Raw genomic sequence first — 25296 nt, 5'->3', positions numbered from 1 at the left:
TAGAAAATCTTTAATATAATTACAAACCAACACTAAATTAATAACAAATACTTAACACAAACTAACGTAACAAGAGTCCTGTCACGGTCGTCAAATGTGATGTTCGTATCACTTATAATAATTATTCGAACTCTCGTATCTAGCTAATGAGTAAGAATTTCTTTATAATAATTTTACTCTACTTGTCGATAAAATAAATAGATAAATCAAATATATATAAATAAGTACAATGTTTCAGGGAAAGTCAGACGATGCCCTAGTTTCTTATGGTGCGAATTGTCCCATCAGCAGAACTAAAGTCTTTCTTGGATACGATATAATTCGGCCCAAGTTTCTTACAGCGCGAGATGTTCTATAAGTCGAGCTCGAATTATAAGGAAGGAACAGTCTTGCTCAGTTAATCACAATGAGAGAAAGAACTTAGGTATTAACCAAGTTTATTCAGACTCATGCGCTCACCTTGCAAGGCTAGAAGTGAATGCTAGCCTGTGCAAAGGTGGGCGTATTTATACACAGATTTTCCCGCTTATTTTTGCAGGAGAGATGTCATCGAATATTCGAGAGACATTCGCGAATTTTGAGCAATGAGTTTTCTTAATTTACAAGTAAATAACCATGAATAGTAAGCTTTTAACACATGTAAACTTTTGAGAATTTGTTATTTGTTGATTTTATATAATATACAATTATCGCAAATAGTGTCATCAAAAGTTATTAACCTGTTAACCGGGGAAATCCCTTTCTAATTAGGCAACATATAACGGGCGCGTCCTTTTCCACTAAGACGTGTATGAATGACGTATTACCATAGTAGTAGTAAAATATACGTCCCACCCGTTCCAGGGGGGAGGAGAAATATCGAGGACGTATTCATATGTCCTACCCGTACCCGATATTGTTTACTTTTAACGTATTTATACGTCCCGCTCGGTTAACAGGTTAACTAATAAAGTTCATTAACGTGATATTACAATATTTACAATTATTAAATTTTTATATAACTTTATAACTGATTAATTTCGGAAGTATTTTCTAAAAAGAAATATTTAAATTAGTTAATAACATTTGAATTATAATCAATTTTCATATTTGTAACGGTTTGTTTTTCTAATCTTATAACGCATTCATTAGATTAATTATCTAAGATTCATAAATCATAAAGTTATCATTGTTAAGTATAAAATAAATGTTTTCGTTTTATATACAACTTATTGTTTAAATAAATTATTAATTGTTTATTTATTAATAACAGTTATTATTCAGCTATTATCAATGAAACCAATTCTTACTCATGTTCTATACTTATTCATTTTGCATATGGATTATTTACATTTTTCTAATAATTCATATTTTTAGCGTAATAAATAAATTAACATTGCATATTGAAATTCATTATTATTCAATAATTAAATACAATTTATGTTATTGGGAGTACAAATAGAAAATCGCCGTTTTTTCTAATAATTTGAGGTTTTATTGTAAAAAACTCGTTACAATCTCATTCTTCAAAATAATTTCCATCCTTAGTCACAACTTTTTCCCATCTTTCTGGCAGCTTCTGAATTCCTCTTCGAAAAAACTGTCCGTCTTTTGACGCGATCCACGAATCGATCCAATTTTTGGTTTCTTCGTAAGAACGAAAGTGCTGTTCGGCCAGGTCATGCGTCATCAATCGGAACAAGTAGAAATCAGAAGGGGCGATGTCAGGAGAGTACGGCGGGTGCGATAGGATGTCCCATTTCAAAGTTTCCAGGTATGTTTTCACGACCTTGGAAACATGTGGCCGAGCGTTGTCATGCAGAAATATGACCTTGTCGTGCCTTTCCGCGTACTTTGGGCGTTTTTCCTTTAACGCTCGACTCAAACGAATCAATTGCGTCCGATAGAGGGCTCCTGTGATGGTTTCGCGTGGTTGCAGGAGTTCATAGTAAATTACGCCAAGCTGGTCCCACCAAATACACAGCATCAGCTTCAAGCCATGAATGTTTGGTTTCGCTGTCGAAGTTGATGCATGGCCGGGAAGACCCCACGATTTTCTCCGCTTTGGGTTGGCTAGCTCCTTCTCTTAGTCTTTCTGAGCAGTTTTCAATGGTTTATTTATAAATTATTAGTTTATCGAATCTAAAAGCTTCACAACAGCCAATAATGTAAAGCATACTTTATTCGAAATTTGCTGATCTTTGAAACCCTGTAGAATCGTCAATTTTTGATATTTTTTTACGTATAAAAGCTCAATTTGTTCGTCTTGTTAAGACTAAAAAATTAAGCTGTCGCGCGTTTTTTGTACATTGAAAATTGACGAAAATACGTCCAGTCAAAGTAGATCAAAGGTACGAAAAATGACGATTTTAGCCAAATTCAGCCTCCTATAACTTTTTTGTCGCAACTTCAAATTGGCTGAAAATTTGACAGGATCTTTCCGAAACCTCCCCAAACAAAATTATATGAGTTTGGTTTTGTGTATCGGCCGTTTAATAATAGATCTATGCTATCATTTTCAGCCGTTTTATCGAATTCATGAAATCACGCATTAAACTATTCAATTGGGTATTGGTCGCAATTTATCTTTGACTTACCTATATTTTTAAGCTTCTGCACACGACGCAATTCAAACGTCCAATTCAATACTCATACGGCCCGCGTGCTAATAGTTGAATAAAAATTATATACGATAAAAATCATTTACTTTCAAGATAAAATTTATAGTAAATTATCAGAAATGTTCCATTTGGATTTTCCATAATATTGACATTTTAGTTTATATAAACTAATTAGGAGACATAGCATTCGGAACTTTTTGTGAAAAAAGTTGAATTACATACCTCTTTAAAAAATCTCATGACATATTACGCATATAACATATAACGCTATTTAATCAAATTTTCCTAATAGATATATTCTAACAGTTTGAGTAAATTCAAAAGATCGCTCGTAGATGGGCTAACAAATTTGCAGTTGAGAAGCGATAGTTTTTAAAATACGATGTATATTTTTATAATATATCCAGTCATATTTTTAGAGCTAATTTTAAAGGCTTGCGCGCCGACGCAAATGAGGCAATTGGTGGTTGGCTGACTGATGACAATGGCGCCGCTTCTTTGTGTTAAATCTTGATTCACGACTTTGTTTTTATATTCCATAGGTTGCGTTCGATTTTGCTGGTCTGAAGTGTTGTACATCTCCGACCGCCCGATCAACTTTAGCATTGGTTCGAATAGGAACAAGCGAAACGACGAACCGACCAAGATAACCTAACCAACCTACACTAGCTCTGGTTATTCTGTTTGTTATTTTTAACGTGCATAACCTATTTTCTTTAGTCTTGAAGAATTCTAATTTTATAAAAGTTTATTTCTATACATACATGAAAGCCATGGATACGTAATTTAACAATATGTAAATGATAAAATTAAATTGATTTGATTGTTAAATTTAATCAACATGAATGAAGTACAAAGTGTCTGCATCGTAGGGCAACATTTGCAAGAAAAATGTAATTCTGACGATTTGGATTCATCATCCAATTCAAAATTAATAGCCATTAATAGTTTGACAGTAGAAGTTATTGAATTACTGTGCTTGAGATTAACAAACTTGAAAAACATCTTAGGCGGATTTATTTGTGAACGTCATCGTCATCGATATGTAGAATTCTATACTTCACGTGAAAAGAAATGTGTTGATCCGTGGAATAAACATGCAAGATCAATAGTAAATAATTTACGTGTAGTTGATTTAGAATTAGTAAAAGAACTGAAAAAAGCATGTGGGATTGATTTAATACCAGGCAAAAAACTCTGTACAAATTGTTTAAAAGAAGTGAATAATATTATAGAAAAATATGAAGAAAAGTTGAAATATTGCATTGATCCATTCAATAGGCATAGAACTCTTGTTTCAAGTGAATTATCATTTCTTGATGGCGAGTCAGTAGTTCATTTGAAAACAGTTTTGAATAAAGAATATTGCTCAGAACAAAAAGTATGCTCTACATGTAATTTACAACTGAAATCTGATATTTTAGATTATAAGAATAAAGCAGAGAAATTAAGAGCACAAAATTTGTTAAACGAACCAGAAAGTCAATCTTTATTGACAGAAAGTAGTCCAACAGCAGTAACACAGGGAACTTCCTCTGGCTCTGAATATCAGTCTACTAGTCAAAGAAAAAGAAATCTTGATAGTTACCTTGAAACATTTGATATGCCTCCATTCAAAAGACAGAAAATGTCAGACGAAATTGTTGTTGCAGAAGGAATGAATATCGTTCAGCATATAGTTAATAAAGTACGTGGTGCTTATGAAGAAGCAAATGATGTTCAATTACCAAGCAATCTTCAAGAATTGAAAGAAATAAGTGAAAAGAGTCTATCACTCGATAAGATTATATCTAATCTTAAACAGAAATACACAATTAGTACGTACAATGAAAACTTAGTTATTTTGGCTTTGTTACCAGATGATTGGAAATTTCAGAAGGTTGCTGATCATTTTCAATGTACATATTATATGTACTGTGAAGCTAAAAGACTTAGACAGCAAGGTAAATAAAAAAAATATTATTATAAAAATAAAACAAAATTATGAGTGATTGAAAACAATGCCTGTTCAAAACTACTTAGTAGTGTATGGTATTTTCTTAAAAAAGATATTTTATTCACACGACTAAGAATATAAAATATTTTACGAGTAGAATATTCTATTTCTGTAGTAATGAAATTCCGCCATTGCAATAGATTACAAAAAGGACGTATCATTTTTCTATGCCAGTAATGAATTAAAATTACTATTTTGGGATTCAATGACAATCAAATTTTATATTTCAAATTATAGTTGTCATTAATAAACTTATAATATCCGTATTAAACTTATAATTTGTCGTCTAAATTTGGTTTAACATTTTTATAAATGACTATTTCTTTTTTTTTAACTATGATTCTTCTGTGATTCTGGCGTCACTGATTTAAGGGGACCAGCCAATGTTAAATCAAAAAAATTAAAAATAATGAAATAAAATATAAAGTAATAAGACTTTATATTTCTAACCTTAAACCTTAAAAGTAGGATATAAATATAGTCATTTTATATCCCCAGGCATGTCAAATTATGTTGCGTATAGCTGGAATTGTCCCACAAGCCAAATGCATTCAAAAAGTCTTTGCCGCAGACTTACTCAAGAACTACTTGAGCTAAATTAAATTGGTCGAAGGATTTTTACTCTATATTGCTACCCTCTCAATTTAAGTGGAGCACTTTTTGGAAAAAAAAAATCAGACATCTGGATAAATCTATAAAAAATTCAATTTTTCATATTTTAAAGTTTTTTTTCAAAAAGTGAATTAATAATTCTACTTCTACTCACTTTATTCGATATCTGCTCCACTTAATTTGAGCCAAATATGTTGAAGAATATCTTATCCAAATTTGAAGTTGATCCGTTGAAAATTGATCTCAAAATCCTGCGGCAATGGTGTTAACTTTTATCTAAATCCATTACGTGTAAAAATCACTTGAAAGTTTCTGATCCAATCCTGCAGGTTTTCTATCACTGAATCTAAATTTTGTATGCGAACATCACTTTGTTTTCTTGTTCACATCAAAACACATCAAAATCATAACTTATTTTTGTACTCTGGATAACTTTATATCTGTTACACCACATACAAATCTTTTACAGCCAAAATAGAAACTTATTTTACAAGTAGCAATTTTTATGCTTAACCAGTGTTACTTTCATGAACTTTCCAATTATTTATAGCCACTGAAACAACCTGCAAATAAATGAAACAAATACACAAAGCAAGAAGTTTTTAGCTATAATATAATAATCAAAACCAGGTTATCAAACTCATCTGATACGACAGCTTCTTGATGAAAATTTCTTGATTATTGCTGAATATAATGCTGTAATGACACAGTAAACGCAATACTAACTAATACTAACTAACAAAACTGAACAATCTGCATTCAATTATGCAGCAAGTATAAGCAGCAACAAGCAGGCAGCAGCAGAAACTGTTTAGGATGAAACACATGTGTCGACATGTAAACATCTATGAAGTCAAGTGCAAAAGATCGCGCCTTTATCGACAGCGATATTCGCTCGATATCGATAATCGATTCATATGTAAATTTGAAATTGAGTATTTTTTTCCTAGCTATTTTATCGAACCTTTGGTGAGACAATATAAATTAAATACGTAAATTTGAATGAATTAGAATATCACATAAGCTGACATGCCACCAGTGATTAGATTATTTGTTGTTATTATGTGAAAATGTATTTTGTAACAGGCTGCCGTTTAACCTTTAACCTATTAAACACACCTATGAGTTCGGTCAAACGACGCCTTGTTAGCTACGTGCCGTGAGCACGTTAACCTACCTTGTCCGGGAGTGCGCCTGCGCAGAGTTCCCTCGCCAAGCGGAGTTGGGTTCTCGAACTCTCCACTTGGCGGCGCTGTCGCGCTTGCTTAGTAGCGCTCCGTCGGCCGCTGCTGGTATCTCAGTTGACAAGTCGCTTCTCACGGTACCTACGCGATCCGTGCTATTTTACCGGCTTATTCGAATCGGACGTAAACAATAACATGCACCCTGGACAAAGGAAAGACAAAACAATACCTCAGTTAAGAATAACTGCTGATCACTTTATTAGACTGAATCAAATACACGGGAGGGATTTGCCGAGAGACTCACGCACGCAAATTCGACTGACAATTCAAACGAGGGAAGAGAGAGAGAGAGAAATTCGCGATCATCGCGGACTAAACGCTCGCACGCTTTAAATAATTTTGCCGCGCACGCTGAGCGGGATCGCACGCCAATGACAATAAGCAATATTGTGCACCTACCGCGGAGTTGTTGGAGATACGGTGGCCAACCGTATCCGTCGCACGAGCCGCGGATTGAACGCCTCGATGCTCGCCGCTCTGCTGCTGTCACTCCGTTCTTTGTCTTTGCGTTGCTGTCGAGGTTACTCTCGTAGCTGCCGAGGTCGCGCACGTTGAACAATGCTCGCACTCGGCACTCCACTCGCTACTGGTATTGCAGGTATCGGAGCCACGCACGTTAAAACAGTGCGCGAACTCGTTCCACCGCACTGTTTATCGTCACTTGTCACTGCACACGCCTCGCTATGTGCACACCCACTGCAGCACTCTCTAACGATGAACCCTGGCTTCCTGGATCTCACTCAAAAATTATCCAATGCGTTGGCAGCACAAAAACAGTAGCTAAGACCTAGCCGGACTGAGTGACACAGTCATACTGACTCGCAAACCTTCCCCTCCCGGTCATTGCCCCTACGCGCCCTCTCTCTCTCAAACCGATCGCGGCTGCTACGCTCAGCCGCTCCGTAACCTACGCGAGTCGAAACGATTTTCGGTAATCGTTGCAATTTATAAATTACAAATAGAAATAATTGTAATTATCACAATTGCGACATGAAACGATTACTTCAAACAAGTACAATATAGATTTTTTCATTGTCAATTATTATTATTTATGTATTTTTCTTGACAAAAAAAATTTATTTCATTATTTTTTGTTAAAATAGGTGTATAAGTTCATTTGGAATATTGTACATAATTTTTTTCCATTCAACAGTTTTTGAAAACGGACAACGCCATCTTATTCTCCGGAAAATTTCCTAAGAAAATAGTGTATAAAAAAAAATTTGATTTTTTTGACTCGAAACATTGGCTGGCCCCCTTAATTAACATGTACATGCAATAATATTCCTCATCCAATTTTCGCTCTTTTGGAAATACCAAATTTTTTACATCTTGGAAGGCTTTCTCAGACCTCATTTGATAATTTATTATTTTTACTTTACAAATACGTATTTTAGAATGTAATACCTATTTATCTGGATTTTTAACAAATTTTCATTTTATTTTTATAACTTTAATAAAATTTCTTACGATAGAAATATAGTAACATCTAAATTCTTTGAAGTTTGACAAATTTTGTTGTAATAATTTGTTACAATGATAAAATCGCGAAATTATAATCAATTAAATTTTGAATGAAAACAATCTTTTTTAAAATAACTTCATTTTTTCGCTATATTTTACGGGCTCAAAGATAATTCAGCTGTACCTATCTAGTTCAATTATAAATTTAATATTTCATTTTTTATTATTATTTTTTTGACTAGGAGACCTGCAGTAATTGGTCATTGTAAAAAACACTTCTAAGATTGTTTCAAAATGTCCCTCAGTCTTATATACCAAGTAATTCAATACTTTGAATTCAAATATTCTAAGCAATTCAATATTCTACATTCAAATACTTTAAGAGAGTACCCTCGGTAGGAGAATTAACATTAATAATTGTCTGATATTTGGAGGATATCTGTATTGAAGTATTGTAACATGGTGCTTTCACCGACTAAATGATTACCATGCTACTTGGCGGAATATTAAGCACAAATTGCGATAATTAATTTATTAGATTATTGGGCGCCAGGCACTACTAATTAAGCAGGATTAATTCTTCAGGGGAGTGCCACCCTGAGTAGTAAGGGCGGGCGTTAGGAATTTTCAACCCGTACTGTAAATAATTTTATAGAGAGCAATTTAGCATTTCGTCAGGCTAATCCCCTTGAACTATGAAGCTGACAAAATATTATTCACGAATCAATAGGTGTACAGATTTGTTTATCCGCGATATTTATCCGCGGCTTAGCTCAATCGATGCTTGGTCGTGGCTTACCTTGATAGCAAGTAGTCGGATCAAAATCGGTTATATGTTTATTATTAACTCCGCTGGTTCTCTATCGAAGCTGGAGCGAAACCCAAGGTCGGATGGATAGAGGACAAGGCGGGAGGTTTAGAATATACCATACAATTAGGTTTAAAATTAATTGAGCCGATTTATTAAACAAAGAAATTGTGTGAATGTGAAGAGTAAATAACATACAATGACGATAATGTTTTGCGTAAATGTTAGTCTAAGTATATAGGCTCTTATCTTAAAACTATTAATAACAAGATAGACGAGATTTCGCAATATAAAGATAGGCACGACGAGTTTTCGAACGCGAATGCGCTATTACGTACTCCTCCTCGCACTATTCATTAAGCCAGTTATTTCGCTGGTATACGGCACATTTATGCGGACCGAGATGAATAATGAAATGAAATTAGCAAAAGTCTGGGTAACGATAAGTCGTGCGGTACTTACTCTAATTTTATGTAAAGCTGGTATACGCTCAAAATAATCTCTTATTGCCAGTAATGCCTATTCCATTCAGTAATGTGACAATTAATCTCAAAATTTAGGCACGGTGAGCACGAGCAAGCTATGGTGCACAAGCACTTGAACTTTGGAAAGTCACGAGGAAAAGATCTGCAAAATGATTCAAAGAGACAGAACTATACGTCTGTACTTGACTAAAGCCATCGGCAAACTCTTGCTAATTCTTCCCTCTCCACTTTCTCCTAGTCATGAATATTCATAGTCGCAATACAATTTGATTTCGATAATTTTCGCTCATGACGTTATCTTTCCTTATCGCAACGATCAAGATATTATTCTGTCTCTATCTACTAGGCAAGCCGAGTGTGATACGCCGTTCTTTTCTATCCATTAAGCTATCTCGTTCTTTTCGCATAGGCTTAGACGTAAGTGGGCGTGGCTAGCGTAGAATATGAATATGCATATCAAGCAGCATTTAAATTGAGACGAATATTAAAATGAATTTTATTAAATAATAGCGAGAGGTTAATTTGTATCTCTAGGTATATAAATTCGAGATAAACATCGAGACGATCTTTACATATTTTTATTATCGAAATTTTTGAGTATTATTGCGCATATTAACTAAATTAGGAAAGTTATCGCTGCTTTCCATAGGCAAAATTATAAAATATTTTCTGTGTGTAGGCAACATGAAGAAAATATCCGATACGCTTACGCAAGATTAAAATAATTATTTGAGGCATGGTATGTACATTTTCGGACGTAGATCTTGGAGTTCCGTATCGTGTACGTCCAGCATTTGATGACTCCTTATTTTTCTTGCATCATGTAGGCGTACATAGGATGGTTTTTCCTTCTTTAGCAGCGTTGATTATTTTCCTGTGCTTGAATTCATATATTGACTTTTCGGAGTAGTCGGTGGAAGAATAGCAGGTATTAGTAGTTAGTAAATTTGTAACGCTGGTGCTCATCGCGTAACAGCACATGAAAAAAATTAAAATAAATAGTTGTTAGTTGTAAATTATTTTACAATTCGCTGCGCTAGTGCAATTCGGAGTACGGAGAGCTGTCGTTGGCTTTTTGGACCATTCTGCAGTTATTTAAAAGGCTTTTAATCGAGCGACCAGTTACAGTATTCTGAAGCCAAGGTTTAATTTTCGTGACCCTTCAGAGCTTAGATAATGAGAAATGAATAATTACAAATAACATGCAATCTTATGGGAATGAGCACATTTACTCAATTCAAAAGACATCCAAAATTGAAAATGTTTTGGGAAAATTTGGAAATACATAATAAATTATTCCAGACCCGTGGCTCTTTACAAAATGCTAATTCAGAGCTTGTGAGAATGGAAATTAAATATTTTCTTGTATGCACGTTTGAAAATTTTGAGGTTAAACATGGGGTTAAGTGGCAAGCATCTGACCGCAACTACGCTAGTATCGAAGCATTCTTCCTTAAGCAATTCAGTATTCATATTTATAAATTTCATTTCATTTCAATATTCAGATCTGAAATTATATGATTGATTAATGAATTTAAGAAATAAGGGATAGACTTTATTTGTAACTTTATTGATGTAAAATTAAGCTACCAAATGTAAATATTTGAGAAAATATCTATTAATATTAGAGTAGCCAGAATTGTCCACACTAGGTTCGCCATTCTCATACCAAATGCGTTTCGATTCTTTTCTAAAATTTTTAGCTAGATATCTTTATGAATGATTATCAAAAAGAAATGTATTATTCGACATCACTCATTGTTCATTTTATCATTTTCAATTGCAGGTCCACAATTTACGAGAATAAGAAAGAATTATTTTCGTGTTTCTACTGAAGTACGAAAAGAAATCATAAATTTTTACTTAGATGACAATAACAGTGCTGTTTGTAGTGCAGTAAAAGACCGCAAAAAAATTGTTTTGGAAGATGGCTCATCAACTAAAGTGCCTAAAAGGATTTTACTTTATGATCTCAAAATTTTGTATAAAGATTGGGGAAAAATAACAGAGCAGACCAAGATCCCTTGTTTTGCCTTTTTCTGCCAGTTAAGGCCCGAAATATGTGTTTTTGCTGGAGATCCTGGTACCCACAATATATACATCAGAATCTTAAACTCAAATTAGCAGGAGCAAAATACAATGATGATTACAGAGATGTTATTGCAGCAGGCGTGTGTTGTATTAATAATAAAAAATGCATGTTACACGATTGTGATCAGTGTCTAGGACGAGAAGGAATACGTGATTTCTTGAAATCGCATATAGGCGTTGATGATAAAGCAAAAGTAAACTACAGTAATTGGTCGACTGTATCGATCAGTACTACCAATTCCGAAAGTTTAACTAGTTCGAGAATGACAATCATGGACTTTGAAGTTCCTTTTTCTGAATTCATGGATGATCTTATTGAAGATGTGTGGAATATCAAAAAGCATCACTTCATAGCTTTGGAACAAAAAAAATATTACAGTGAATGCCAAAAAAATTTAGACAAAGATACTGGATTAATTGCTATGGACTTTGCCGAAAACTACCCATTTATCGTTCAAGATTCTGTTCAAGGATTTTATTTTAACAACTCTCAAGCCTCTTTATTTACTGTTACACTGTACTACAGAAACAACATTACTGGTAAAGTAGATGTTGCTTGTTATTGTGTTATTTCGGACTCTACAAAGCATCAAGCTTACTCTGTACACATATTCCAAGAAGCCGTCATTGAAGAGATGAAGGAAGAATTTCCGTGGATCAAGAAATTGATATATTTTTCTGATGGAGCCCCCACTCAATTCAAAAACAAGTACAACCAAATTTTATATTACTCACACTGACTTCACAAATTGTTATTTAATTTTTTATTGAAATTTTAGGAATAATTTGATCAACGTGTGCTATCACGAAGAGGATTTCGATATTTCCGTAGAATCATATAATTTTTTTGCTACCTCGCACGGCAAAAGTGCGTGTAATGGAACGGGAGCGACGGTGAAAGGATCTGCAAGAAAAGCATCTTTGCAAAAAGTTAGAATCACAAATGCAAAAGAAATGTATGACTATTTGAATGAGAAAGAATCCAGCATTAGGTATGATAAAAGCTATTTTTTTTATTAAGTATATACAGTGCCGCTCACGCACTTTTACCCCCCCACGGGCAAAATCAGTCTAATTTCAAAGTTTTATATCTCTGGTAGAAATTAACGTACAGAGACGCGCGTGGGTGCGTTTGGAAGGCCTTTCGGAGAGCTTTCAAATGATATGACTCACGGTTGCCATCGATTGTTTTTTTAAATTTTGCAACAATTATGCAAAATTGAAAATTCTGAAATTTTTTTATTATTTTTGACAATTAGCCAATTTTGGAAAAAAAATCGTACGAAAATTTGAAGTACATCATTTTTTAGCTATTACCAAGCCCTATCTGAATCACTCATCAAAAATTTATTTTCGTCAAATATGACGCGCGCACGGGCATTTTTTCCTGGAAGTGACAGTTTTTTTCAACATTTTTTATCTCCGTCAAATTGTAACAATCGAAAAAAATTTATAGGAGAAAAAATGTTTGTTGTTTCACGTAGAATACTGCAATAATTTTTTTTTTGGTTTTTCGAAAAATTTTTTTTTTCGGTTTAAATTATTTTTCAAGGTCGAAAAAAAAAAGATTTTTTTTTTATGTAATTTACGATACTTGTTATGTAGTATTATTGAATGGATGGAAAAAAATTTTTTTTTGTGGTTTCTCATCTTTTTAGCGTACCGACTGTGAGAAAAAAAAATTGAAAAAAACCGAAAAAACAAATTTTTCGAAAAACCAAAAAAAAAATTATTGCAGTATTCTACGTGAAAAAACAAACATTTTTTCTCCTATAAATTTTTTTCGATTGTTACAATTTGACGGAGATAAAAAATGTTGAGAAAAACTGTCACTTCCAGGAAAAAATGCCCGTGCGCGCGTCATATTTGACGAAAATAAATTTTTGATGAGTGATTCAGATAGGGCTTGGTAATAGCTAAAAAATGATGTACTTCAAATTTTCGTACTATTTTTTTTCCAAAATTGGCTAATTGTCAAAAATAATAAAAAAATTTCAGAATTTTCAATTTTGCATAATTGTTGCAAAATTTAAAAAAACAATCGATGGCAACCGTGAGTCATATCATTTGAAAGCTCTCCGAAAGACCTTTCAAACGCACCGACGCGCGTCTCTGTACGTTAATTTCTACCAGAGATATAAAACTTTGAAGTTAGACTGATTTTGCCCGTGGGGGGGTAAAAGTGCGTGAGCGGCACTGTATATATATAAATTTGGTTGCTCATCGATAAAACAATTTTCAGATTCTGTTATGTTCCTGCAAAGAATGTTGAAGCTAGAGAAAAGAAGCTTGAAAGTAGATTCAAATCAGCCAAAACCATACCTAACACAAGAGATAACCATTGTTTTGAGCCAGTGAACAAAAAACAAATCATCGTGAGATTATTTTCAACTGACACAGATGTAAAGATTGTTAATGTAGCGTAAAATGCTCAGTGGCAGGAAAAAACCTGTACTATATATGTATTTAATTGATAAAAGAACTTTAAAACTGTAACTCAAACTATTAAGATTGATCTAATAGAAAAATTTGATTATGGAGCGTTATATGTCATATGCGTAATATGTCATGAGATTTTTTGAAGAGGTATGTAATCCAACTTTTTTCACAAAAAGTTCCGAATGCTGTGTCTTCTAATTTGTTTATATAAACTAAAATGTCAATATTATGGAAAATCCAAATAGAACATTTCTGATAATTTACTATAAATTTTATCTTGAAAGTAAATGATTTTTATCGTATATCATTTTTATTCAACTATTAGCACGCGGGCCGTATGAGTATTGAATTGGACATTTAAATTGCGTCGTGTGCAGGAGCTTAAAAATATAGGTAAGTCAAAGATAAATTGCGACCAATACCCAATTGAATAGTTTAATGCGTGATTTCATGAATTCGATAAAACGGCTGAAAATGATAGCATAGATCTATTATTAAACGGCCGATACATAAAACTAAACTCATATAATTTTGTTTGGGGAGGTTTCGGAAAGATCCTGTCAAATTTTCAGCCAATTTGAAGTTGCGACAAAAAAGTTATAGGAGGCTGAATTTTGCTAAAATCGTCATTTTTCGTACCTTTGATCTACTTTGACTGGACGTATTTTCGTCAATTTTCAACGTACAAAAAACGCGCGACAGCTTAATTTTTTAGTCTTAACAAGACGAACAAATTGAGCTTTTATACGTAAAAAAATATCCAAAATTGACGATTCTACAGGGTTTCAAAGATCAGCAAATTTCGAATAAAGTATGCTTTACATTATTGGCTGTTGTGAAGCTTTTAGATTCGATAAACTAATTTATAAATAAACCATTGAAAACTGCTCAGAAAGACTAAGAGAATGAGCTATCGCGCGATTCTGAAACTTAAAAACTCACGATTCTGTGACACTCTGAAAATGACCATTTTTCGTTAAATTTTTGCTCAATTTTGGGGCTTCTATAAATTCTAGGGACCCCAGATTGGGCCAAAAAATCTGAAAAAATTCAAGTAGTCTTATTTTTATATGTAGAGTACGTAAAAAAATTGGCGTCAAAATCGGTGACATGAGTGCGCACGGTTTTTTCGAAAAGTATTAGAATGGCCCATATATATATATATGTGGATGTTTATAAATTTTAGAAATTCTTGACTTCTTATAATAAAAGTTACTCTAGAATGAACCCTCGTCAATATTGGTTATACCGGTTACCTCATCTGTGAAGCCAAATTTGAAATATTAGAATGATCTATATATATACAGGGTGTCCCATTTTAAAGGAACCACCCCGAAATTTTCGACGGTTGGCGTTGTACAAAAAAATTATTCAGACAACAGTTGTTTGGGACAATGGGGGCAACCATTCTGTGAAATCCGATTTGACCTTGAGATTTATTTTCAAGGTCATTTGAAGGTCAAAGTCATTTTTTGAATAGGAACCCATATTTTTGATCCCGGATTCGGAAAGAGCGGAAAATTCTACGTTCACATAACGTATTATGTGTGGGGTTCGGTTACCCCCCCCCCTCGCCAAAGGTCATGTAGGGGTCAAATTTATGATTTTTCATCTATGCACAGGGATGATCGGGCCCTATAAGGTTGATTGTAATAACCTAATAACTCCAATACCCAATAACTCGATAACCCCAATATAACCCCAATAACCCAATAACCAAGAGATATTTTTAATAAGGACCCCCATTTTTTATCCCGGATTCGAAAAGAGCGGGAAATTCTACGTTTAGATAAAGTATTATGTTGGGGGAGCGGTTCAGCCCCCCATCCCATCGGGGCAAGGGTGAGGTTAATATGGTATTGATTACCCAGCCAGTGAAGGCAAGGTATTGATTACTCAGCCAATGAAGGTAAGATATCGATTACCCAGCCAATGAAGGCAAGGTATTGATTACCTAGCCGGGTGCTGCGGGTAATACCTTGCCGCAGCACGATACCGGCCTTGGCATGCTCCGAGAGACAACAGAATATCAACAATTTCGATTCTCAAATAATCCAGCATGTTCCTTCCTTTTAAGTCGACTAAGAAAATTACACTTGAACTATCCTGAGAAGGACTGTTCGCGAATCACTATTGTCATAAACCATACTAAAAAAGTGTTATTAAACAATTTAGTTGAAACTTTGTAGGCTTGTCCGGAATCACACCAGAAAAAAGAATGGAAAAACATGTTATCCCACAAAATGGAAAATGACACTTCTCATGAAGGCTTTGAATACATGAAGTCGACTTTGAAAATCAACCTGAAGTTTAAGCTCAAGGTCACTGTTGTTTGACCTTACAATTTTTTTGGGATATTGGGGTTATTGAATTATTGGGGTTATCAGGTTATTGGGGTTATCGAGTTATTGGGTATTGGAGTTATTGGGTTATTACAATTTACCTTACCCTTGCCCGATCATCCCTGTGCATAGATGAAGAAAATCATAAATTTGGCCCCTACATGACCTGTGGCGAGGGGGGGGGGGGGTGTTAACTGAAGCCCACACATAATACGTTATCTGAACGTAGAATTTTTTGCTTTTTCCGAATCCGGGATCAAAAATATGGGTTCCTATTCAAAAAATGACTTTGATCTTCAAATGACCTTGAAAATAAATCTCAAGGTCAAATCGGATTTCACAGAATGGTTGCCCCCATTGTCCCAAACAACTGTTGTCTGAATAATTTTTTTGTACAACGCCAACCGTCGAAAATTTCGGGGTGGTTCCTTTAAAATGGGACACCCTATATATATATATATATATATATATGTCATAGAGCTTTGTATGATTCCGTAAGTAGATCAGAATATGTCATTGTCAAGATCAATACATAGGATTAGCAGTTTTCATGAAAGAAATAAATATATTTTTACCTGGAAGTGTTGTACTGTGATTTTCACTTTACTGATACAAATCTGAGAGTAAAGTTAGTGAATTCTGTTTAAGAACTCTTAGAGACTCTTTAGTATCAGCATCGTTATCTGAAAACAATATTAAATCAATTTAGTACTTTTAATTGACAAGTGAAGGATTTAGCCGAAGTAAGTATGATTACATGAGTGTTACGGCTCTGATGAATTTTACGATTTTGTTATAGATGAAAACAATTGTTAAGTAAGAGTTCTAAAATAAATAGGCAACTTATAAATCTAGACAATATAAGAACTTGAATACTTTAAAAAAGAAAAAAGACAGTGTTTGTAAAAGGGATTGGAGTGGTTGGGCACAGCATGTCAGTGGTAGTCGGTTTTCTGTTAGTGATAAGAGACAAACTATGGAATTGAGATTTAGATAAAAACAGAGATAACTCTAGACCAGGAGATAAGTATAGAGCCACAAAATGGATAACGTGAGATATACAAGCAAGGTCAATCCATTACCAGGAAAGGTGATATTTATGTATACATATATAAGGAACCATCTAAGTAATTAATATTAAAAGGAAACTGACGATATCAAAAAAAATTGTAGTAACGAGATGTGTTGCTCGGTGAGTACACTCCATTGCTGTCTCTTGGAGCGTTTTTTTAAGCAAAATCTGTAAAATTGTGAGAAAATAATAAGCAATCTTTTACGTGAAAAATTGAATTTAGAACCAGATGTAATATAAATGCACGAAAACAAGAGAGAGTTATTGTGGTAATAATAGATGAAAATACTAAGATAATGCGAAGGAAGGAGAAATTAAAAAGTAACAAGAATTTTTATTAAAAGTGATTTTACGCCAGAAAATAGATTATATCAAATGAAAATAAGTAAATAGGTCCAACTAAAATATGGATTAGAATAGAATGTAAGAACGGACTTTGCAAAAATGTAGTTTAAATAAAATTTGAAGAAAAAAAAAATGACGAAGAATTGAAAATAGGAGACAAGCATTATAAAGTACAGTAATGAAGCAGTAAGGGTAAACGAGACCAATGCAGGGTCTGATAGTAACAAACTTGGATTTTCAGCATCCCAGTAATTCATAATATATGTTTACAATATAAAAAATAATTTTTTGGTAATATGCAGGTACGTGGGAAATAAACAGAGATTTTTAAAATTATGTTGAGTTCAAGTGATATGTGAATAGAAAAGAAGATAAAAAAAGTTAATAAATATGTTATCGAAAAATTTCTATTGGTAACTTTAATTAGCTGCAATAAAAAAATTAAAAAAAAGCAAGCAGCACAAGTAGCAAAATATCGATGGGTATCAAGAAAAGTTTTATACCTATGGAGAATACTAAATTAAAAGAAAATTAAAAGAAAACGTAAATTATATTTGAATATCTAGACTAAACAAACAAAAATAGATATAGATTAAAAGAATCATGATAAAATAATTGACAAACTAATATAGAAGTTTAAGTCAATAAATATTTATAACGTAGTTCTGCATATGCGTATTGGTCAAGTTAATATATATATTCTATTAATGTTCAAAAGATGTGAATTTTTATTAAGTTTTTAACGGGTTTATTTTGTACGTTATTAGACTAAAAATTTTTTGCAATACCACTATTGCGATATAAAATTAGATGTTAGTTAGACCGCAAAAATCCTATGAAAACCTCAGCTATTGTTTTTCTTTGAAATTGGTCAATTTTTAGAGATGATTTCTATTTTTCAGAAATGGCAAAAAATTGATATTATAATGAGTATGCTTGCCAAGTTGTTATGTTTCACCTCACATTATTTAATTATTATTGTTATTTAATAATTGGTTATTGGTATTATATGATTATACCTACATGTGCTCCCGTACAAACTAAGTGAGAGCACAAGTGAAATGCGTTATCGTCTATGAGCGTATTGGGTAAAAACTAGATTGAGACGTATATTCGCCGAGTTCGAGTAATCGCGTGTACTGACTGGTAAAATCTGACGTACCACGATGAGAAGTAGAGCAAAGCCTACGAAACCGGGTAATAGACTATGCTGCTCTAACGAAAAAGTGCGATATGTTCGCTTTACCGAAATACACTATAGATTGATATTTTCTAACAATTTTCACTATTAATGTCGAACAACTGCTTAACTTATCCTGTGACGTCGATTGTGAAAGAGGGACTTTAGTTAGTGCTGATAAATAAGAGATATGGTATCAACTCGTGCGATGGACTGCCCGAGTGCTAAGCTACTTTGCGTATACGAGGTGTGTTCAAAAAGTAACGAGAATTTTTAAATTTCGCGGGTTTGGAGAGTCCGCTTGTATAAATTTTTTTTTATTATGTTGGTACACATGCCCCTGAAGTACGATAAAATTTTCAGCAATATTCATTGCTTACTTTTTAAGTGGCAGCCGCTAACGTTAGACGTGTTTTTCGAGCTCGGCGATTTTCGTTTGTGAAAAAAAATGGATCAAAGAATTTGTATTAAATTTTGCGTAAAAAATGAAATAAAGTGTAGTAAAGTTTGTCAAATGTTAACAAAGGCATATAGTGAGTCTGCTATGAGTAAAGCAAGGATTTATGAGTGATATAAGCGTTTCGAAGATGGCCACGAAAACGTTGAAGATGACGAACGACCCGGACGCCCAAGCACATCAACAACCGATGAAAACGTGAAAAAAGTGAAAGAAATGGTTATGAACGATCGCCGAATCACAATCAGAGAAGTCGCTGATGATGTTGGCATATCAGTTGGCTCATGCCATCAAATTTTTTCGAATGTTTTGGGTATGAAACGTGTGGCAGCAAAATTCGTTCCAAAATTGTTGAATTTCGAACAAAAACAGCGGCGAATGCAAGTTGCTCAGGAGTCGCTAAATGAAGTCAATAACGATGCAGAACTACTAAAACGTGTTATAACAGGTGACGAAACATGGGTTTACGGATATGATGTCGAAACTAAGGCTCAATCGTCCCAGTGGAGGCATTCTGGATCGCCAAGACCGAAAAAGGCTCGACAAGTGCGGTCGAATGTGAAGGTTATGCTCACTGTGTTCTTCGATTTTAACGATGCCTCAGCCTCCATATTCGCCAGATATGGCTCCATGTGACTATTTTCTATTTCCAAAAATAAAGAGAACATTAAAAGGCCGTCGTTTTACAAGCATAGATGACATTAAAAGCGAATCGCTGAAAGAGCTAAAAGCTATTACAAAGATCGAGTTTCAAAAGTGTTTCGAGGATTGGAAAAAGCGTTGGCATAAGTGTATTGTATCCGAAGGGGACTACTTTGAAGGCGACAACATTAATGTAGATGAATAAATAAATATTTTTTTCATAAAACGAAAATTCTCGTTATTTTTTTAACACACATCGTACATATCTCGTTCTTGCGATTGTTTTCCTGGTGTAACAGAATAAGTAAAACACATTGAGAACGAGTTGTTAGTACCTCCTCAGATTTTTTTTCTCTCTCTCTCTCTCGATTTTCTTGGCATTTTCTCTTTTCTTCATTCCGCAAATGTAACTAGACTGTTTAATGTTCATTAAATATTGCTAATATTGTAATTTTCTATTGGTATTTTGTTTTATTACCCTTTGCTCATTTTCCTGCGATTGCTATAATCCACGCACAGCAAGTTGTACGCCTCTACAGCTACATACAAAGACCTCACGTTACTCTGCACGCTTGCATTAAGTAGACAATATCAACGAATCCGAAGAGATTGCGATAAATGATTAAGTGAATTTCATTTTATCGTATGTACACGGGTAAAAACGGGCTGAAATATCCCCATTATCTCGTAACGCCGTTAGAAAATATTAATTAAATAATCCATTATTTGTATAAAAATGTATATTTAATGAATTACATATTTAACCAAGGACCAATTAGCTGTTTCAGATCAACAAAACTTTTCTATAAGATGAATGAAATTTTTGAAAGAATTTAAACAAAATTTTATTATATTTAAAAAAAAATCCTTACTAATAAAAAATTGAAGTTACCTAATAATTGTTTTGATCCATTGCATTCATGAAATCTTGTAAGACATAACCTGGGCAAACCATGCTCCATGTAAAAATGAAGGATTTACATATTTCATAGTCATCTGAAAATATTGAAGGAAAGAATTGTAAAAGTATTTTTTAATACCATAATAAAATTTTAAAATTACTTACCACGCGTAATTATTTTGTCGTACAGATATCATTTACTGAAAAATGGTGCGCTGTAAGTATAATCTAAATTTTTTACATTTTTAGATTTTACAACATGATATATTTCATCATCGTTGAATTGTATCACTGTACATGATTCCTCATTTCTATCTATCTTACTTGCAATTTACCTAATTTCATTTAAACTAACAAAACCAAATAGTACGAAATATCAGCAGCAGAAATGAATCAATACGAAGATTGCTAAAGAACAGCGGATGTTTCGATTGAAAATCAAGTGGATAATACAGAAACGATCCTAGCGGTCGCGACTGAAACATCTATCCTAGTAGGAAGATAGAATCTAAAAAGAGAAAATAGTGATGTTTTACTGATAAGGTTAGCATCTCGTAATAACAACGTCTAAAAACTTATATACGCTCAAAGATAAGAAAAAGGTCTTTTCCAATAAGTTTCATGGCGAGCTACTTTTCCTGACTTGAACAGAGATGAGTTCGAAATGTGTTGGAACGATATAGCAAAAGTGACCGTTAATATTACCCATTAAATCAAAGGGAATGTGCAAGCATGTGATGGTCGATATTTGCTGTGTCGAAGCTGTGGTGGCTGTTATTTTGACAATGGATACGTAACGCGCAGATCACATGGAAATTTTTGATATATTGATGGTTGATGTTTCGAGTGTAAATATGCACCGATGCAAAAACAGCTCGACACAAATAACATTTTATAAAAAAAATTATCACATCTCACGTATGTCTAATTGTACTTCTCGAAAAAATAATTATTAGTTATTGTACCATTATATTTCTCATAAAAAATAAATTGTACCATCAGTACAATTCTATAAATTTGTTTCTAAAAGAAATAATAGGCCAATTACAAAACTCTACGCCTGCGCAAAGTGCATTTCCGGATGACATCCTTGTAAGTTGTAACAATTAATGGTAATTTGTAATTCTCCTATTATTTCTTTTAGAAACAGATTTTTAGAATTGTACTGATGGTACAATTTAGATTACAGAAGGTACAATTTTTTTGTGAATTTATTTTTGCTTAATTATGTCTTTTATGTGAATAAATAGGAGATGAATTATCGATAACGATATTTTTTATTTTTTATGAGAAATGTAATGGTACAATAACAAATAATTATTTTTTCAAGAAGTACAATTAGACATACGTGAGATGTGATCATTTTTTTTTATAAAATGTTATTTGCGTCGGGCTGTTTTCGCATCGGTTAAATATGCTGGGGTCACGGAGTTGATATAATTGTTTTGAAATAAAAAAATTGCTTCAAGGGTGTTTACAGACCAATTCTGAGATTCACGAAATGACTCGAATTCTGATATACTTGTTGAAATAAGCATAATAAAAAATCTTGAAAACAATCTTCAATCGATTTCCAGTAAGAATGTGAAATGCTTCAAATTTCAGTTAAAACTGATTAGATTGAAATATGCAATCAACCACATTAACATTGATTGATCCTTGAGGAAAAAAAATTTATAAATGTATAATATTCACATATTAGGTCTCTCTACCACAACATTGAATATTAAATAGATATAAATGTATATACAGGGTGTCCAAAAAGTTCCGGGACACCCCAGCAAGTCCTGAGATATAACTATTTCCGAGGAGATTAAGGTCATTCCTGTAGTAACTTTGAACGAGGAATCCAGTGGTGACCTTGGTTTTGAGCTTGAGCTTGACCTTCAAGGTCATTTCAAGGTCAACTTTTTTTTTAAATGGGAACCCCTATTTTTGACAACGGTAATCGAAAGAGCGGGAAATTTTACGTTCAAAACGGTATTTTAAAATCTTTTTTCATGACCTTGAGAAGGTCGATTTAAGGTCAAATGCTTGAAAAACTGCCTCTAAGCGTTTTTTTAACTTTTAAGATATCGAAAAATGACCTCTACAAAATTTTTTCAGAACAGAGTGGGCCACTCAATGCACTAAAAACCTTTGACCTTTAACCTCATTTTGAAGGTCATTTCAAGGTCGAAGTGTTTTTTGTATTGGAAACCCCCTTTTTGACCCCGGATTCGCACATAGCGCGAAATCCAACGTTTGGATAAGGTATTATGTTGAGTTTCGATTGATCCACGACGTTCATCGCTAAGGTCATGTGAAATTTAGATCCAATATTATTCGCGAAACATTTACAAAATGTTTCGGGCTAAATTTATTAAATTCTACTGGGAGTATTTTACAGTGACCTTATCTTTGACCTTCAAGATCATTTTAAGGTTATTTCAAGGTCACCTTTGATTGTTCGAATAATAAAGTAACGGGTTATCGAAACCGAAAGTCAAGTTGTTTTCAATGAGGAGCAAGCAGAGACATAGGTACAGTTTTTCCACTCATTGCGTTTTGAAAGTTTCTTTCTGATTTCGCGCTATGTGCGAATCCGGGGTCAAAAATAGGGGTTTCCATTACAAAAAACACTTCGACCTTGAAATGACCTTCAAAATGAGGTTATAGGTTTTTGGTGCATTGGGTGGCCCACTCTGTTCTGAAAAAATTTCGTTGAGGTCATTTTTCGATATCTTAAAAATTAAAAAAACGCTTTTAGGCAGTTTTTCAAGCATTTGACCTTAAATCGACCTTCTCAAGGCCACGAAAAAAAATTTTAAAATACCGTTTTGGACGTAAAATTTCCCGCTCTTTCGATTACCGTTGTCAAAAATAGGGGTTCCCATTTGAAAAAAAAAAGTTGACCTTGAAATGACCTTGAAGGTCAAGCTCAAGCTCAAAACCAAGGTCACCACTGGATTCCTCGTTCAAAGTTACTACAAGAATGACCTTAATCTCCTCGGAAACAGTTATATCTCAGGACTTACTAGGGTGTCCCGGAACGTTTTGGACACCCTGTATATAAATAATACTATATTTATAGTGTGACGGTAAACGTCGTATTAGCGCTAATAGCCCAACCATGCGCTGCCGGCGAGGGCAGCACCTGCCGGTTGGGACGAAATGTATAGAGGAATTCGGCATGAGACGTAACGGAACGCGCGCGTACAAAAACGAACCAGTCGAGGATTAGAATCCGATCGCATAGCCAGATAGCGAAAATACCTTTGACGTTTTTCGGAGTTTTTCTGAAGGCAGAGACGAGAGAGAGAAGCTGTGAGACAGCCTTACGTCCAGCAGTGTACGTGCAAGTGTGAGTGAGTGGAGAGTTTCGTCATCGAGGGCGAAACCGTGAACGAGAGGTACCATCGCCCTCACATAAACATTTTGCCGAAAGACTAGTGTGTGCTGTACTAGCCTCCTTCTTCTCATAAGTTTTGTTACCCGTGCGAGAGTTAATAAGGTAAGTTGGCCAGCTTAATTTCGCGATCGCGATAGAATTGTCTATAACTAATCTTTCGTACTCGACAAAAAGCGTACATGTAATAACTCTGCGAACTATGAGCGGCGAGCGATCCGACACTGCATGTTGTTGTCGTGCGCGCGGCATGTAAACATAAACACGCGGGCCGAATGAAGTGTAATATTAAGAGTCAGTAAAAGTTCTCGCTTGTGATACTAACGATATTTCCGACGTATTTATTTCGCATCAGTAGATAGTTGGTTGACTGACACCCGTTCCCTCCTGCTCTCCGGTTTTCGTGTTTGAACGTGTAGGTAATCACGCGCGCTCTTCGATACGATCGCGTGCATTAAAATAAATAAACGGTATTAACCCCGTTACAATAGATATAAATATATATGTTTATATCCATGACTCAATTATTTACTCATGTTCAATCAACTTCAAGCTCTTTAAGTAATTTCATTACAGCGCTCACACAAAAATCATTAAATTGAAAAATTACAGAGTTTTGATTTAGGTTAATTAAATTACTTACTAATACGATATGCAACAGTATTTAAAAATATAGCATATTTTTGAAATAACGGTAAGATCAATTAAATTTTGTACATTCTGTATACTTAACATAATGGAATAAAGGTAAAAATGAATAAAAATAAAAACTGTGAAAAAGAAATGTTTTTACTCTAATCTTTAGAGGAGCGGAAAACATGTATACGGGCTTGAAAGAATAGTGCTCTTTTAAACTTCTTCTTGGAGTCTTATATAGCTGAAATACTGAGGATTAAAAAAGCTACATTGCGACTCTATACTACATTATTATTAGTATACTGACTTTCCAATCTTCTAAAGGTAAGTAATCTTCAAAATATTAACGATATTATAATGTAATTCTAACTCCTCAAAATGTGAACGGTATTATATTATAAATTTAACTCCTTAAAATGTCTGAGTTATCAAATATTAGAAAAATATTAATGATATAAACTCATTAAATTTTTATAAAAAAGATATATTTATCTTAAATATATCAGTATTTAATTAATATTATTGAGATTCTGCATGCAAATATCCTAATATATTATGAATATATTGAATAATATATGATATATGTAGACCAAA

General features: G+C 33.7%; 1 protein-coding gene across 2 annotated transcripts in view; it reads right to left on the bottom strand.

Moving 5' to 3' along the window:
• LOC131664157 (hepatocyte nuclear factor 4-alpha) overlaps nucleotides 1-25296 on the bottom strand; it is a 900667-nt gene that overhangs the window by 152567 nt on the left and 722804 nt on the right. Inside the window, exon 7 of one of the 2 annotated variants that reach the window (XM_058935050.1) lies at nucleotides 16657-16764. The exons of the other annotated variant lie outside the window; for it this stretch is intronic. Coding sequence (XP_058791033.1) covers nucleotides 16685-16764 — 80 coding nt within the window. The 3' untranslated portion in view covers nucleotides 16657-16684. The remainder of the gene's footprint in view (nucleotides 1-16656; nucleotides 16765-25296) is intronic. 2 annotated transcript variants of the gene reach the window in all.

Source organism: Phymastichus coffea, unplaced genomic scaffold (assembly GCF_024137745.1).
Source record: "Phymastichus coffea isolate CEN01 unplaced genomic scaffold, Cenicafe_Pcof_1.1 PCOF00041, whole genome shotgun sequence".
Lineage (NCBI taxonomy): Eukaryota > Metazoa > Arthropoda > Insecta > Hymenoptera > Eulophidae > Phymastichus > Phymastichus coffea.
Note: the sequence above shows the minus strand (reverse complement) of the source record. Positions and strands in the feature narration are given on the sequence as shown.